This window comes from Cebus imitator, unplaced genomic scaffold, assembly GCF_001604975.1.
Source record: "Cebus imitator isolate Cc_AM_T3 unplaced genomic scaffold, Cebus_imitator-1.0 Scaffold59, whole genome shotgun sequence".
NCBI lineage: Eukaryota > Metazoa > Chordata > Mammalia > Primates > Cebidae > Cebus > Cebus imitator.
The window spans coordinates 6133281-6149155 of record NW_016107374.1 but is presented as its reverse complement, the minus strand read 5'-3'; the positions used below and the strand labels follow the sequence as shown (position 1 = coordinate 6149155).

Genomic DNA, 15875 nt, shown 5'->3' with positions numbered 1-15875 from the left:
CACTCCTTCCTCCCCCAAAATAATGTGCCCGCTCAACTGTTTTTAACAATGGTGGCTATTTGTAGCACAAAAGGGTTCTTGGTTGAGCCAAAACTCCTTTAAATAGCGAATCCCATTGGGCTATTCAAGTGTTGATTTATGTACCATAGAGAATATAGAAACTTCATGTTGAATATCAAGCATCTCTATCCACTGAAAACTAATTGGCAATGAAGAAAAAGCAGATCCAAAAAAGCAATCGTAGCTCAAAGGGTGCAAAGGATTTGATTTCTCAAAGTGTGATTGATCCTAGAGTTTGCAGCTATTGTGTGAAATGTAGTATATCTGTACTGAAACTTTTTTTTTTTTTTTTTGAGACAGAGTCTCACTCTGTTGCCCAGGCTGGAGTGCAGTGGTGCAGTCTCTGCTCACTGCAACCTCCACCTCCTGGATTCAAGCGATTCTCCTGCCTCAGCCTCCCAAGGAGCTGGGATTGCAGGCACGTGCCACAACACTCAGCTAATTTATGTATATTTAGTAGAGACGGGGTTTTACCGTGTTGGCCAGGCTGTCTCGAACTCCTGACCTCAGATGATCCGCTCACCTCGGTCTCCCAAAGTGCTGGGATTATAGGCATGAGCCACCGCACCCAGCCTGTACTGAAACTTTTTAAAAGACCAGAATAATCACATTCTGAGAGTTTATTCTTGAAAGCTGTTTGATTAGCATAGGACTCCTGAACTTGAAACACAAAAATCGATGCAGAAAGGTATAACCTTGCAGGCATCAATGACTTCCTTCTGTGTTTTCTTTTGTGATCTCTCAATTTTGTAATATTGGTAAATTTATGCATAGGGGGAACCCGAGCTTAAAGCCAAGTCTTTTTTCCTTTACCGAGACGATAGGAGGAGGCCTGGTTGCCACAGTGGGTGGGGCAGGGAATTCCTAGGAAAGAGAATTTCACAGATTGGAGACACCACAGCCTGCGGTCCCAGTGAGGTGCTAGACCCTGAGAGGACCCCTGTTAGTACTGAGAATGGGGTGCTAGAATCCAAAAGAAGGGAATTAAGAAAGAGAGAGTGAAGAACCACGCCCAACACTGCTTCCAGATCCAGGTGGGCCCTAGGAAGCAGCCATTGGATTTGCGGTGAGGAGTTCACTGGTGACCTTGATAAAAACCCCAGTGAAGAATGATGGCTGGGCACTGGCCCTTACCTGTAATCCTAGCACTTTGGAAGGCCGAGGTGGGAAGATTGCTTCAGCTCACAAGTTTGAGACCAGCCTGGGCCACATAGGGAAATCCCATCTGTACAAAAAATTCCAAAATTAGCCAGGCATGACAGTGCGTGCCTGTAGTCCCAGCTACTCGGGAGGCTGAGGCTCCCCAGTAGCTGGGATTACAGACACATGCCACAACACCCAGCTAATTACTTGAGCTTGGGAGATTGAGGCTTCCGTTGAGCCGTGATCGCGCCACTGCACTCCAGCCAGGGCGACAGAGCAAGACCCTATCTTACCAAAATAATAATAATAGTAATAGAGTGATGGGGCACAGGCTTGATCAGCACAGGTCTCTGCAAGAATGGGAAGAGGAGAAGTGCAGCCAACAAGGACAGACAAAAGAGCAAAGAAAAGGGGGAAGTAGCTGGTGGGCCTTGTCCCATGGTCCCTCTGCAATTTCCTGCAGCCGCTCAACCATCTTCGTGCGTCTCCACACCAACGGGAATCAGGAGCTGCAGTACCAGCCTGGGGACCACCTGGGTGTCTTCCCTGGTAACCACGAGGACCTCGTGAACGCCCTGATCGAGCGGCTGGAGGATGCGCCCCCAGTCAACCAGATGGTGAAAGTGGAGCTGCTGGAGGAGCGGAACACGGCTTTAGGTAACATTCCCGGGACACTTCCCGGCTCTAGGGAGCTGCAGAGGCAGTGGCTGTCTGGGAAGAAGATACCCATTCTTCCCAATCACCAATCCAGGCAGGAGAGTGGGTCTCTGTCGCTGACAGCCTGTGAGACTGAAGATTTCCCCTTTCTCATGGCTGATCCACCTTGGCCCAACCAGCCAAGCAAATAAATGCCCACGGTGCCAGGCCATCGATGGCTCACCTTTGGGAAAAGGGAGCCGCTACCCTCCTTCATTGACTAGACACAGACTTTAGCACTAGACACTCTTTCACTTTCCATCCTCACCGCTACCCCTCAGGAAATCTCTAGTAGCCCATTGCCCACCAAGCGAATAACAGCCGAAGTCTGATCCTGCCTCCTCTTAGAATCAAAAGGCACTATAGGAAGCTCGATGGCCAACTAGGAAATGAACCCACATTTTTTCAGCCGCTTAAGTGTCCATCCTTGACATTCACATTGAGGAACTTTCACAGGCAAATGGGTCTCAGTGCTTCATCTCAGGAGCACAGGTGCGCTCAGGGTCAGGGACAAGGAATCGCAGTGACCTTACCTAGCAGATTATGATACACGACCGTCACTTTTACAAAAGAGCAAGGATGTAAAGTCAGGACAGAATGTGAAAGCAGCAAATAGTCAAAGCCTGTTGAAAACCTCTCAGGAAGGCACTGCTTTAGAGAGACTCACCCTTTCTTAGGAAATCCTAGCTGAGCGAGATGGCTTACGCCTGTAATCCCAACGCTTTGGGAGGCCAAGGCGGGCAGGTCACTTGAGCCCAGGAGTTCAAGACCAGCCTGGGCAACACGGCAAAACTGCATCTCTACAAAATATATATATATGTGTGTGTGCAAAAATTAGCCAGGCATCAGGCCGGGCATGCTTGCTCACCCCTGTAATCCCAGCACTTTGGGAGGCCAAGGTGGGTGGATCACCTGAGGTCAGGAGTTCAAGATCAGCCTGGCCAACATGGCGAAACCGCATCTCTACTAAAAATATCAAAAATTAGCCAGGTGTGGTGGCGGGCGCCTGTATTCCCAGCTACTTGGGAGGCTGAGGCAGGAGAATCGCTTGAACCCAGGAGGCAGAAGTTGCAGTGAGCCCAGGTCTTGCCATTGCACTCCAACCTGGGCAACAAGAGTGAAAGTCCATCTCAAAAAAATAAAAAATAAAATAAGATTAGCCAGGCATGCTGGCACATGCCTGTAGTCCCAGCTACTCAGGAGTCTGAGGTGGGAGGATCACTTGAGCATGGGAGTTCAAGGCTACGGTAAGCTGTGATTGCACCACTGCACTCTAGCCTGGGTGACAGAGTGAGACTCTGTCTCAAAAAAATTAATGACTAAAATAAAAATAAATCCAACCCAGCCAGTTCTTCCTCTGTGTTGAAATAGAGCTTTTTGTTTGGATGAAGGAGAGACTTACATATAGGAACCATATTTGATGAAAAGTGTATAGAAGGAGTACAATATAGTTGTTCGAACAAGGTCTGAAGCCACACTGCCTAACTTCACGCTTATGAGCTGTGTGACCTCGGGCAAATTCCTTAACCTCTCTGTACTTCTATTTTTCTTGGTGGGGAGAAAAATAACACTAACTGTCTCAGATTGTTGTGATGACTAAATGAGTTGATAATATAAAATACTCAGGCTGGACACAGTGGCTCAAGCCTGTAATCCCAGCACTTTTTGAGGCTGAGGCAGGGAGACCACCTGAGGTCAGGAGTTCGAGACCAGCCTGATGAACAGGAAGAAACCCCTCTCTACTAAAAATACAAAATTAGCCGGGCATGGTGGCGCATGCCTATAATCCCAGCTACTCAGGAGGCTGAGGCAGGAGAATTGCTTGAACCCAGGAGGCAGAGGTTGCAGTGAGCCGAGACCGAGCCATTGCACTCCAGTCTGGGCAGCAAGAGCAGAACCCTGTCTCAAATAATAATAATAATATAAAACATTAATAATAGTAATCAGCATATAAAATGTGCTAGATAAATGTTAGTGTTTATAATGACAAACCCTAACATCCCATTCGGGGGTGGGAGGCTGCTACCATGTGAAGACACATGGGGCCAAAATAGGCTTGTCTCTGTCACACACAGCTGGGGGCTCATCGTGTGGAACGCCAGTGGACTATGTCATGCTCTTTTAATATTCTCCTCTCTTCATTTTTTTTCTTAATTTTTGGATTCCTTTGCCTAATTACTTTAGGATTTGCTTCTTGCACACGTGAGGTCCCCTGGATCCTGGTCGTGGAAGGTGGAGAGCTAGGGGGTTGCTTGGCTGTGGAGCCGCCCTGCTCCCCTGGCCCCATCCTCTGCTCTAGGAGCAGACCCAGACCCCCAGCTTGGACTCAAGCCCCCTCACACCCACCCCTCACCCACCTTGTACCTCCACAGGCGTCATCAGTAACTGGACAGACGAGTGCCGCCTCCCGCCCTGCACCATCTTCCAGGCCTTCAAGTACTACCTGGACATCACCACGCCGCCAACACCCCTGCAGCTGCAGCAGTTTGCCTCCCTTGCCACCAGCGAGAAGGAGAAGCAGCATCTGCTGGTCCTCAGCAAGGTGGGTCCCCAGGCTTTGCACGACGCTAGGGGGTGCCTTTCACCTCCTCCTAATTAGAGTTGAAAACTGTTATTGCACTGGGCTTCCGGCAGATGGCAGTCTTGAGCCAAGGGGGCCATTATTCGCAGCCATATTGGCTGGTCCAATGTGGCTGGTCTTTCCCCATTTCTAAGGCGTGGCATAAAGAGTGACTCCCTTGAATCAAACAGGTCCCTGGCTACAACAGAAATTGCTGTTCTAACTCTGCCTTCCCTCTGGAAACTTGAGCTTCCATTAGTGCCATCTTACTCCATGCTTAGGAGAAAAAGAAACAGAATCTCACCATGCCTTGGTTTAAAGATTAGGTTTTTTTCTTGTTTTTTGATTTTTTTTTTAATTTTTATTTTTATGCATACTTGGTAGGTATATATATTTGTGGGGTACATGTGATGTTTTGATACAGGCATGCAATGTGTAATAATCACATCAGGCTGAATGTGGTGTTCATCCCCTCAAGCATTCATCATTTCTTGTGCTGGGAATATTCCATTTCCACTCTTTTAATTATTTTTAAATATGCAGTAAATTATTGTCGACTATAGTCACCTTGTCTAGGAAATACTAGATCTAATTTTTTTTTTTTTCCTGAGACACTCTCTAGCCCAGGCTAGAGTGCAATGATGCGATCTCGGTTCACTGCAACCTCCATTTCCCAGGCTCATAGGATGGATTCTTGTGCCTCAGCCCTCTGAGTAGCTGGAATTACAGATGCCTGCCACCATGCCCAGCTAATTTATGTAGCTTTTTTTTTTAGTAGAGATGGAGTTTTACTGACAAACCCCTGACCTCAGGTGATCCACCCACCGTGGCCTCCCAAAGTCCTGGAATTACAGGCATAAGCCACCGCAGCCAGCCTAGATTCTGTTCCTTCTATTCCTGTACGCATGAACCATCTCCACTTCCCCACCCCACCCACTACCCTTCCCTGCATCTGGTAGCCCTCCTTCTACTCTCCATCTCCATAATTTCATTTGCTTTTAGTTTTTAGCTCCCGCAAATGAATGAGAACAAGGCAAAAGTTGTCTTATTGTGCCTCTCTTCTTTCACTTAACACGATGTCCTCCGGTTCCATCCATGTGGCTGCAAATGATGAGCTTTTGCCAATTCAGAGGAGCTGCAGGTGGGACCACTGCAGATCAGAGTTCTCTGATTGTAAAATGAACCAAACTAGCCTCTACCACCCTTGCTTAGAAACCCTGGGCTCAAGACCAGGCGCAGTGGCTCATGCCTGTAATCTCAGCATTTTGGGAGGCCAAGGCAGGTGGATCACCTGCGGTCAGGAGTTGGAGACCATCCTGGCCAACATGGTGAAACCCCATCTCTACTAAAAATACAAAATTAGCCAGGGAATGATGGCGCATGCCTGTAATCCCAGCTACTCGGGAGCCTGAGGCAGGAGAATCACTTGAACCCAGGAGGCGGAGATTGCAGTGAGCTGAGATCACACCATTGCACTCTAGCCTATGCAACAAGAGCCAAACTCTGTCTCAGGAAGAAAAAAAAAAAAAGAAACCCCGGGCTCACCTGCCCCAGCCCACTGTAAAGCCTTGCTCAGTAAGAATTCTACCCAGGAGAACCACCTACACTCCTCCCAGTGTGGAGGGTCCTTTCGAATAAGCAAGCCCCCAGCACAGGGTGGCTTAGCTTTCTTCTGCCATCCAGGAGGGGGGATTGAATGGTGGGCAGCAAGGAAGAGGCTCATTAGTGAGTGCATAATATTTAGAAACATGAAAATAAATACCAGAAGGAACACTTAAAGAGCTGTAAGTAGGCCGGGCGCGGTGGCTCAAGCCTGTAATCCCAGCACTTTGGGAGGCCGAGGCGGGTGGATCACGAGGTCAAGAGATCGAGACCATCCTGGTCAACATGGTGAAACCCCGTCTCTACTAAAAATACAAAAAATTAGCTGGGCATGGTGGTGCGTGCCTGTAATCCCAGCTACTCAGGAGGCTGAGGGAGGAGAATTGCCTGAACCCAGGAGGCGGAGGTTGCGGTGAGCCGAGATTGCGCCATTGCACTCCAGCCTGGGTAACAAGAGTGAAACTCCGTCTCAAAAAAAAAAAGAGCTGTCAGTAGTTACCTCTGGGGAGTTGGAAGCAGATGGCGGAGGTAGAACAGGAGACCATTATTTTTAATCATAAGCTTTGCAAAGTTATTTAACTTTTTAGACTACCTGCAAGTATAATTTTGACTTACAACTTTTAATTAATGGAGGAGGGTGGCCAATAGGACGAAAGACCATAGATTGCACTGTTGGTACCTTATTAGGCTGCACCGTTTTTAACTTATTTAAAGTAGGTTTTTTGCACAGTGGCTTGTGCCTGTAATCCCAGCACTCTGGGAGGTGGAGATGGGAAGATTGCTGGAGGCCAGGAGTTTGGAACCAACCTGGGCAATATAGAGAGACCCCATCTCTACAAAAAAAATTAAATTAGCTGGGTGTCAATGCACATGCCTGTAGTCTCACCTACTCAGGAGGCTGAAGTGGGAGGATCACTTGAGCCCAGTAGTTCAAGGCTGCAATAAATCATGAGCTTGCAGCTGTACTCCAGCCTGAATGAAAGAGCAAGACCCCATGTCAATCAATCAATCAATAGTAGAATTTGATATAACCCATATATATTAGTTCATTTCTTCCAAAAAATACAGATTTCAAGATAGGATTAAATGAGCAAGGATTTTTATTAGGGGAAACGCCTGCGTGACAGAAAATGAAAACGGGATCAGATAAGGCTGGAAGAACCATCAGACCTCAAAACAAATGTAACCCCATGCAAAGAAAAAGGAAGAAAGGTTGGACAGGAATGTTCTAGACTGCAGTGCAGCTTAAGGAAGGCCCAGCAAGGTCCTGGAGGAGTCCTGGGGCCTCTTGTGCTTGGTCATTGGCAGGAAGCAGCCTGTGGGAAGCCAGCGTGGTACCAACAGGGTGATGGATGTCAGTTTCAGGTGATGTCAGTTTCAGAGTTGCGAGGCCAGGGTTCTTGGTCCATTTTGCTCCTGCAAAATACGGCCAGGACAGTCTTTAGGAACATGGGAAAAAGCTCTGTTATACCGTGTACTCCCACCCTGGTCTCAGAAACTGAGCCTTCTGTGCCAGCAATAAGAGACTGCCTAGGGCATCTTCTGAGATTAAGGAAAAATAACTCCAGAGCTCCAGAGTGTTCCTCTGTTGCCTGGTTACAGCTGGGCTTTGCTGTCAACGTGTCCCCAAACATGGTCCTCCACACACCCCAACATGATTTTCCGGGGCTGCTGTTCGCCATCATGAACATGACCCAAGCTCTCCAAAGACGCATCTCTAGACTCTGCAACCAGCAAATCACAATGTCTGCAATGGATGCCTACCACTCCCCGCATGAGTCATGACTCCCTTCCATAGTGCGTCTCTCTTGACTTCAGGAGTGTGTAGTAACTCGGAACACAGATTCTGAGGACGCACTGTCTAGAGTAAGGGTCAGTTTCACTCAGCATCACCACCTAGTTTAAGACTCATCTATAAAACTGGAAAATAGTAATACCTATTTCATAAGGTCCTTATGAGAATTAAAATGTGACATAGAATAATTTCTGTTCAAGTGTTAACTATTATTGCCTGCTTGCTTTTCTTGTTTCTTTTTCTTTCTTTCTCTTTCCCTTCTTCCTTCCTTCCTTCCTCTTTCTCTTTCACTTCCTTCCCTCCCTCCCTCTCTCTCTCTTTCTCTCTTTCTTTATGTTTCTTTCTTCTAACAGGGTCTCACTCTGTCACCCAGGCTGGAGTGCAGTGGCACAATCATGGCTCGCTGCAGCCTCAAGCACCTGAACTCAAGCAGGCCTCCCCCCTCAGCCTCGCAAGTAACTGGGGTACTGCAGGCATCCACCACCACATCCAACTAATTTTTCTTAACTTTTGCAGAGACAGAGTCTTACTATGTTTCCCAGGCTGGCCTTGAACTCCTAGCCTCAAGTGATCCTCTCTCCTCGGCCTCCCAAAGCACTGGGATTACAAGCATGAGCCACCGCACCTGTCAACTTTTATTTTGCCTTCTTCCTGGATCCCCTGAGGTCCTCATGGGAAATACATAGCAGCTGGGTTCAAGTTTGTCTTTCCCTCGCCTTGGCACAGGGTTTGCAGGAGTACGAGGAATGGAAATGGGGCAAGAACCCCACCATCGTGGAGGTGCTGGAGGAGTTCCCGTCCATCCAGATGCCGGCCACCCTGCTCCTGACCCAGCTGTCCCTGCTGCAGCCCCGCTACTATTCCATCAGCTCCTCCCCAGACATGTACCCGGATGAAGTGCACCTCACTGTGGCCATCGTTTCCTACCGCACCCGAGGTGGGCAGAGTTACTGGGAGAGCTGCCTCCTCTGCATTTTCTCCCAAGGGGCCTCTGGAGGGCTCCCCCAACCACTGCCTGCAGGCTAAATCCCAGATCCCTGGGAAGACACTCACCCACAAGACCAGAAAACGGGGGGAAGAAACAGCAGGTGAACTGTCCCCTGGGGCAGAGCCAAGCCTGAGCAGAATTAGGAAAGAGGCAAGATGGGTATTTGCAATGGTGCCCCCTCTTATCCCCAGAGCAGCAACTAGAACAAGCCACCATTGCTCATTCCCTGGGAGAGCACTCTGCTGTATCATGCCCTGCTGGTTGTAAGTCAGATAACCCAAGCTCTGCCCTGTATTTTTCCTCCGAGATAAAGCAATTAAAATGCACAGTGCCCAAAACAGCCCTGAATCCCAGGATGCCAGCAAGACACCAAAAGCACCCTTCAATAGGGAAAGATGTGAATCCGACCCACCCCTACCCAGTAGAGCCCCGGCCGGTTGCACAGGCACGAAGTCACCCCAGCTATGCCACTTCCTCTTCCCCTTCAGAAGGAGGGATCCTGGGGAGGAATTCCAAAGGATAAACTTGGCACTGGGCCTGCGAGCATTCTGCATTGGAGGGAGGGAGAGGGGAGGCTGTGCTTGGGAGCAGTGGGTGACCCTGACTGCCTTGGTTATTCTGCTAGATGGAGAAGGACCAATTCACCACGGCGTGTGCTCCTCCTGGCTCAACCGGATACAGGCTGACGAAGTGGTCCCCTGTTTCGTGAGGGGGTGAGTAAGAAGTGGAGAAAAATGAGCGATCATCTCAAATCTCCACATTGATGTTGCAAGTTGGGGTAGGTGGGCCAGTCTGAAGGGTTCTGGAGAGATGGCTGGGTGAGACAGGAGGAAGATCAATGTCCCACGTCTCTTTTAGTTGTTACAAAAACGAGATGAGACTAGCACAGCGAGCTAGGCAAGTCCTCTGGTCAATGTCAAGTCAATGCAACACACATTTATGTACTGGGCCAGATGCTGGAGCTATCGTGGAAAACCCGGCAAATAGAGTCTCCACCATCATGGACTTTATGGGCTAGTGGAAATTCTGGCCAAATTCTACTGGTCAGTCCCAATCAGTCCCAGTTTCCTAGAGACAGGAAAAATCTAATCACCCCCATTAATTGGAGCTTTTCCCCTGAAACTCAGTTTTAAAGGCTATAGCTGAGCCTAGACCTGTTATACCTAACCTGTTTTATTGATCATTAACTTCTCTACCTGAAGAGTGGCTTTGGCCAATCATTTTTCTCAACCGTTGAGGTTAGAATGTTCACAATATCGCTGATAATGATCTAAATACCATTGATATCAGAGTCCTCTGGGGTGTTTCAAGCATAGAGTCCTGAGCACAGATGTACTGCATGGTCCAGGAATCTGCACCTTGAACATCTCCAGGTGATCCTTTTATGCACTGAAGTCTGTGACTGCTTGATTTAAAGATCTCATGGTTGATTAAATCAGTGGCTCTGGGCTGGGTGCAGTGGCTCAGGCCTGTAATCCCAGCACTTTTGGAGGCCAAGGCAGACAAATCAGTTGAGGTCAAGAGTTCAAGACCAGCCTGGCCAACATGACGAAACTCCATCTCTACTAAAATACAAAAAAAGTAGCCAGGCATGGTGGCACGCATCTGTAATTCTGGCTACTTGGGAGGCCGAGGCAGGAGAATCACTTGAACCTGAGAGGCGGAGGTTGCGGAGAGCCAAGATCATGCCACTACACTGTAGCCTGGATGAGAGAGCAAGTCTCCGTCAAAAAAAGAGGAGGGATGGGGGGAGGGAACAGCAAAAAAAAAAAGAGGGAGAGAAGGGGAGGGGAGGGGAAGGGAAGAGGAGAGAAGGAAAGTGACTCTCAAATCAGAGTGATTTTTGCACCACCCCGCACCTGCCACCCAGGGACATTTGACAATGCATGAAGACATTTTGGGTGTCACAACTCATGTGTGCTCTTGGCATCTAGTGGGTGGAAGCCAGGGATGTTGCTCAATGCAACATCTACAATGCAAGGACAGTGCTATGACAAAGGAGTGTCCCCCCCAAGTGACAACAGTGCTAATGTAGATAAACTCTGGGTTGAATTTGCTGAGCTCAGCAGTGAGACAACTTGGGGCGTGGAGGAATAGCCAGACCCTGGGGACCCCCCATTTTTGGAACTCCCCTAATTGGTGAGACTCCCACCCTGGAAAGGGGTACCTGGCCCCGGCTGAAGAGCCGTAAGTCTCATTGTATATCTGCCGAAGATGGCCACCTGGTCTACCTAAGATTCAATTGTTCTTGATCGGATTTGAGCCCTGCAAGACTTCTGACCCCCTCTTCCTTGCCCAGAGCACCCAGCTTCCACCTGCCCCGGAACCCCCAAGTCCCCTGCATCCTTGTTGGACCGGGCACTGGCATTGCCCCTTTCCGAAGCTTCTGGCAACAGCGGCAATTCGATATCCAACACAAAGGTGGGTTACAGTCCGGCGGCCACTGGGTTCCCACCCCCAGACCTGGGGAGGCCCAGCTGTGTCTCAGCAGCCCTGGAGAGCAGTGAAGGTGTCTCTCCTTGGCCTCACTGCCTCAGAAAAGGCAGGCATGTAGCATCAACCTGACCCACAGGTGAAGTTCATGGTGTCATCCAAACAGCCTGTCCCAGGGCCTGAAATTCCATCCCCAGAGGACATTTCTTTGATTGTTAAGATGTGATCCCTTCAAAAAAAATTCAGTATCCTGGAAAAGATAGTCATTAGCCCTTATCAAATGGCTATGCTTATATAACTATTGCAAAGACTGTTATTCAAGAGCAAGTGCTATGTGAAACACATAGCAAAACAGCTTTGGAAGGAGACAGAGGGAAAGAAACCCAAATTGTGGCATGCATTAAACAAGGATTTATTGAGCACCTAATAAGTGCCAAACACTATAAGAGGCCCTGGGGCATAGCAGTGAATAAGACAGAAAAATAACTAAAATAGAAAAGGAAACCTTTACATTGATTTGAGGAATGATTACAAAATATCAATCAGTCAGTAAAAACTTGCCCCATGGAACCGTCATTCCAGTGGAATAGCTAACATTTATAAAGCACTTGCCAGGTACCAGGCAGGGTTGTAATGTTTCACATTCATTTCTTCCAACAGCCCTGTTATTTCCATTTTGCAAATAGGGAAGCAGAGGCTTAGAAAGTTGAGTAGGTTGGTGGTTCATGCCTGTAATCCCAGCACTTTGGGAGGCCAAGGCGGGCAGATCATGAGGTCAGGAGTTTCAGACCAGCCTCGCCAACATGGTGAAACCCCGTCTCTACTAAAAATACAAAAACTTAGCCAGGCATAGTGGCAGATGCCTGTAACCCCAGCTATTTGGGAGGCTGAGGCGGGAGAATCGCTTGAACCTGGGAGGCGGAGGTTGCAGTGAGTCGAGATCGCACCATTGCACTCCAGTCTAGGTGACAGAGAGAGACTCTGTCTCAAAAAAAAAAAAAAAAAGTTGAGTACGTTGTGGCTGGGCACAGAGGCTCACGCCTGTATTCCCAGCATTTTGGAAGGCTGAGGCAGGTGGATTAGTTGAGGTCAGGAGTTCAAGACCAGCCTGGCCAATATGGTGAAACCCTGTCTCTGCTAAAAATACAAAATTAGCCAGACGTGGTGGCGCACATCTATAATCTCAGTTACTTGGGAGGCTGAGGCAGAAGAATCACTTGAACCTGGGAGGTGGAGGTTGCAGTGAGCCAATATCACACCACTGAACTCCAGCCTGATGACAGAGTGAGACTCTGTCTTAAAAAAGAAAGGAAGAGAAAAAAAAAGAAAAAGAAAATTGAGTAAGTTGTTCATCATAGAGCTGAGATTTCAACCCAGGCTGTCTAGCTCCAGAGTCTGGGCTCTACTACCTGATGGAGGGAGTGCCTAAGTAGTCAAGGAGCAGAAGGAAGGATTGAGAGCTGGGAGGGAGGTTCACCAAAGTCTGAACACACTTCACCTCCTTCCTCAGTGTGTGCGTGTGCGTGCATGTGAGGAGCTGTGTACGTTACATGTGTGTGCATGCATACATCTGCCTGCCCCAGTGTTCGTGAGCCTCTGTCTGCATGGCGCACACTAAGTTCCCAGCACCCCATCCCTGGCACCTCAGCCACCCCACACTTCAGGCAGAGAGCCACCGGTGACATGAGGTCTTCCTGGTCCCCAGGAATGAACCCCTGCCCCATGGTCCTGGTCTTCGGGTGCCGGCAATCCAAGATAGATCATATCTACAAGGAAGAGACCCTGCAGGCCAAGAACAAGGGGGTCTTCAGAGAGCTGTACACCGCCTACTCCAGGGAGCCAGACAAACCAAAGGTAACCCCCAGCCCGTTCACAGCCCCCCGCCCAGCCCAACACACATGCACACTGGTACACACTCATGTGTGTACACACTTCCACACCCCACTCAGAAACCTCTCACCCTCATTCTCGAGCTTCCTGATCTCCCCTCTGTGAATTGCTCTGTGCTTCAGAAAGCATGAGTAGGGAAAATACCTATGTAAAATATTTAACAGGCTGAGCACAGCGGCTCACGCCTGTAATCCCAACATTTTGGGAGGCCAAGGTGGGTGGATCACTTGAGGTCAGGAGTTTGAGACCAGCCTGGCCAACATGGTGAAACCCCATCTCTACTAAAAATGCAAAAATCAGCCAGGCGTGGTGGTGCACACCTGTAGTTCGAGCTACTTGGTAGGCTGAAGCAGGAGAATCGCTCGAACCTGGGAGAAGGAGGTTCCAGTGAGTTAAGATTGTACCACGGCACTCCAGCCTGGGTGACACAGCGAGACTCCAACTCAGAAATGTATATATAATAAAATAAAATATTTAACAGCCTATATTATAAGATTCAACTTATATGTAATATCCGGAATAGGCAAATCCACAGAGACAGAGAGTAGATTCGTGGTTGCCGGGGCTGAGGGTGGGGAGAATGGGGTGACTGCCGATGGGTATGTGGTTTCCATCTGGGGTAAAGGGAAAACTTCTAGAACCAGAGAGTGATGATCCCTCAACACTGAGAAGGGTACTTAATGCCACTGAATTGTACGCTTTAAAGTGGTTACAATGGTAAATGTTACATGATGTATTTTACCATAATGAAAATGTTTGGCCGGGCGCTGTAACTCACATCTGGAATCCCAGCACTTTGGTAGGCTGACACGGGAGGATCACTTGAATCTGGGAGTTTAAGACCAGCCTGGGCAACATACTGAGACTCCATCTCTACAAAACAGATTTTTAAGTTAGCTGGGCATGGTGCCGTGGAACCCCATACATACCCGTCGGCAGTTGGGACTGTGGTCCCAGCCGTCTGGGAAGCAAGGGGGAGAGCAGCTTGAGCCTGGGAGGTCCAGGCTGCAGTGAGCTGTGATCACGCCACTGCACTCCAGCCTGGGCAGCAGACCAAGACTCTGTCTCTAAAAAATAAATAATTAGAAAAAAAATTTTAAATATTTAAAAACAAATTTAAAAAAATAAATTTAAGCTGGGTGTAGTGGCTCAAACCTGTAATCTCAGCACTTTGAGTGGCCAAGGTGGGCAGATCATCTGAGGTCAGGAGTTTGAGACCAGCCTAGCCAATATGGTGAAATCCAATCTCTAATAAAAATATAAAAATTAGCTGGGCATCGTGGTGGATGCTTGTAGTCCCAGCACTTTGGGAAGCCAACATGGGTGGATCACTTGAGGCCAGGAGTTTGAGACCAGCCTGGCCAACATGTGAAATCCCATCTTTACTAAAAATACAAAAAAATTAGCCAGGTATGGTGGTGCATGCCTGTAGTCCCAGCTACTCAGGAGGCTAAGATAGGAGGATGGCTTGAACCCGGGAGGCAGAGGTTGCAGTGAGCTAAGATCATGCCACTGCACTCCAGCCTGGGCAACAAGCGAGGCTCTGTCTCAAAAATAAAATAAAATAATAAAGATAAACAAATAAACATCATAGCCCATAAGAGGCAGTACCAATCAGAATGGACATGGGCCACAGGACTAAAGCTCCCCTTGGATCTTGGGGAGTTCCGGGGGTCCCAGGGAAGGAGCCAGGATATCTGAGGTGGAGGGGAGCACTCAGAGAGTCCAGACAGTGTCTATTTGACAACTGGGGTGGGAGTACGTCAGTCTTAAGAGTCTCTACAGCCACGCCTGCATGTTCCAGCTGAGTATCAGCTTCACAGGGGGAGTTTCCTGGAGGAGTTAAAGACGTCCTGAGCCAACCAGTTCCCTAGAGCTGCACTAGACAAACTCTGCGCCCACCTCACACCCACTTACCCGCTTTTTCTTCTTGATGCCGTTACAGCAGCCGGCTTTGCAGAAGTGGAAGCTGGTGGCTCCTCCCCTCACCTGCATCTTTGCATTCTGCCCAGGGCTTCCCCGGCACCCTAGCATAGGATGCCTGCAGTAACCAGCCGCACACCTGGAAGTGTGCAGGTGTTAACACCTGTTGACCACTGGCCACCAGGAGAGAGGAGTGGGTAGTGGGTGCTCCCCGCCTTTCCCCCCTGCAGGGGGTGACTCTGGGAAGCAGTCTGTATAGCTCCCTGGAGGGTCCTGGGCAGAGCTGAGCTTCAGTTGTCCAAAGAGTGGAACAATGCATTCCTGCACCCTACAACTGGCTTTCCCACCTTCCCTATCTCACTCTTCCCAGTCCCTCATTCTTGTTCCCTGGGATCAGCTCACAAAAGATCCCACCTGCTCACAAGGCCCTGAAAAAGGCTCTGCTTCCCAGGGGGACGTGGGCGATGGCGGACACATTACACAGCCCAGCCCCTTCTCACTGCCCTCTGCTCCCTGCAGAAGTACGTGCAGGACATCCTGCAGGAGCAGCTGGCAGAGTCGGTGTACCGAGCCCTGAAGGAGCAAGGGGGCCACATTTACGTCTGTGGGGACGTCACCATGGCCGCTGATGTCCTCAAAGCCATCCAGCGCATCATGACCCAGCAGGGGAAGCTCTCGGCGGAGGATGCCGGCGTGTTCATCAGCCGGATGAGGGTGCGTGAGAGGCTGGTGTCCCAGGTCCCTTTTCCCAAATCCACTATCCTGTCTTGATGCTGAGGGGAGTC

General features: G+C 49.1%; 1 protein-coding gene across 2 annotated transcripts in view; it reads left to right on the top strand.

Moving 5' to 3' along the window:
* Positions 1-15875, top strand: part of NOS1 (nitric oxide synthase 1) — a 152602-nt gene that overhangs the window by 131434 nt on the left and 5293 nt on the right. For both annotated transcript variants that reach the window (XM_037738918.1, XM_037738917.1), the window contains 7 exons: positions 1667-1860; positions 4272-4441; positions 8583-8793; positions 9470-9557; positions 11144-11265; positions 12983-13131; positions 15610-15804. In XM_037738918.1, coding sequence (XP_037594846.1) covers positions 1667-1860; positions 4272-4441; positions 8583-8793; positions 9470-9557; positions 11144-11265; positions 12983-13131; positions 15610-15804 — 1129 coding nt within the window. The remainder of the gene's footprint in view (positions 1-1666; positions 1861-4271; positions 4442-8582; positions 8794-9469; positions 9558-11143; positions 11266-12982; positions 13132-15609; positions 15805-15875) is intronic.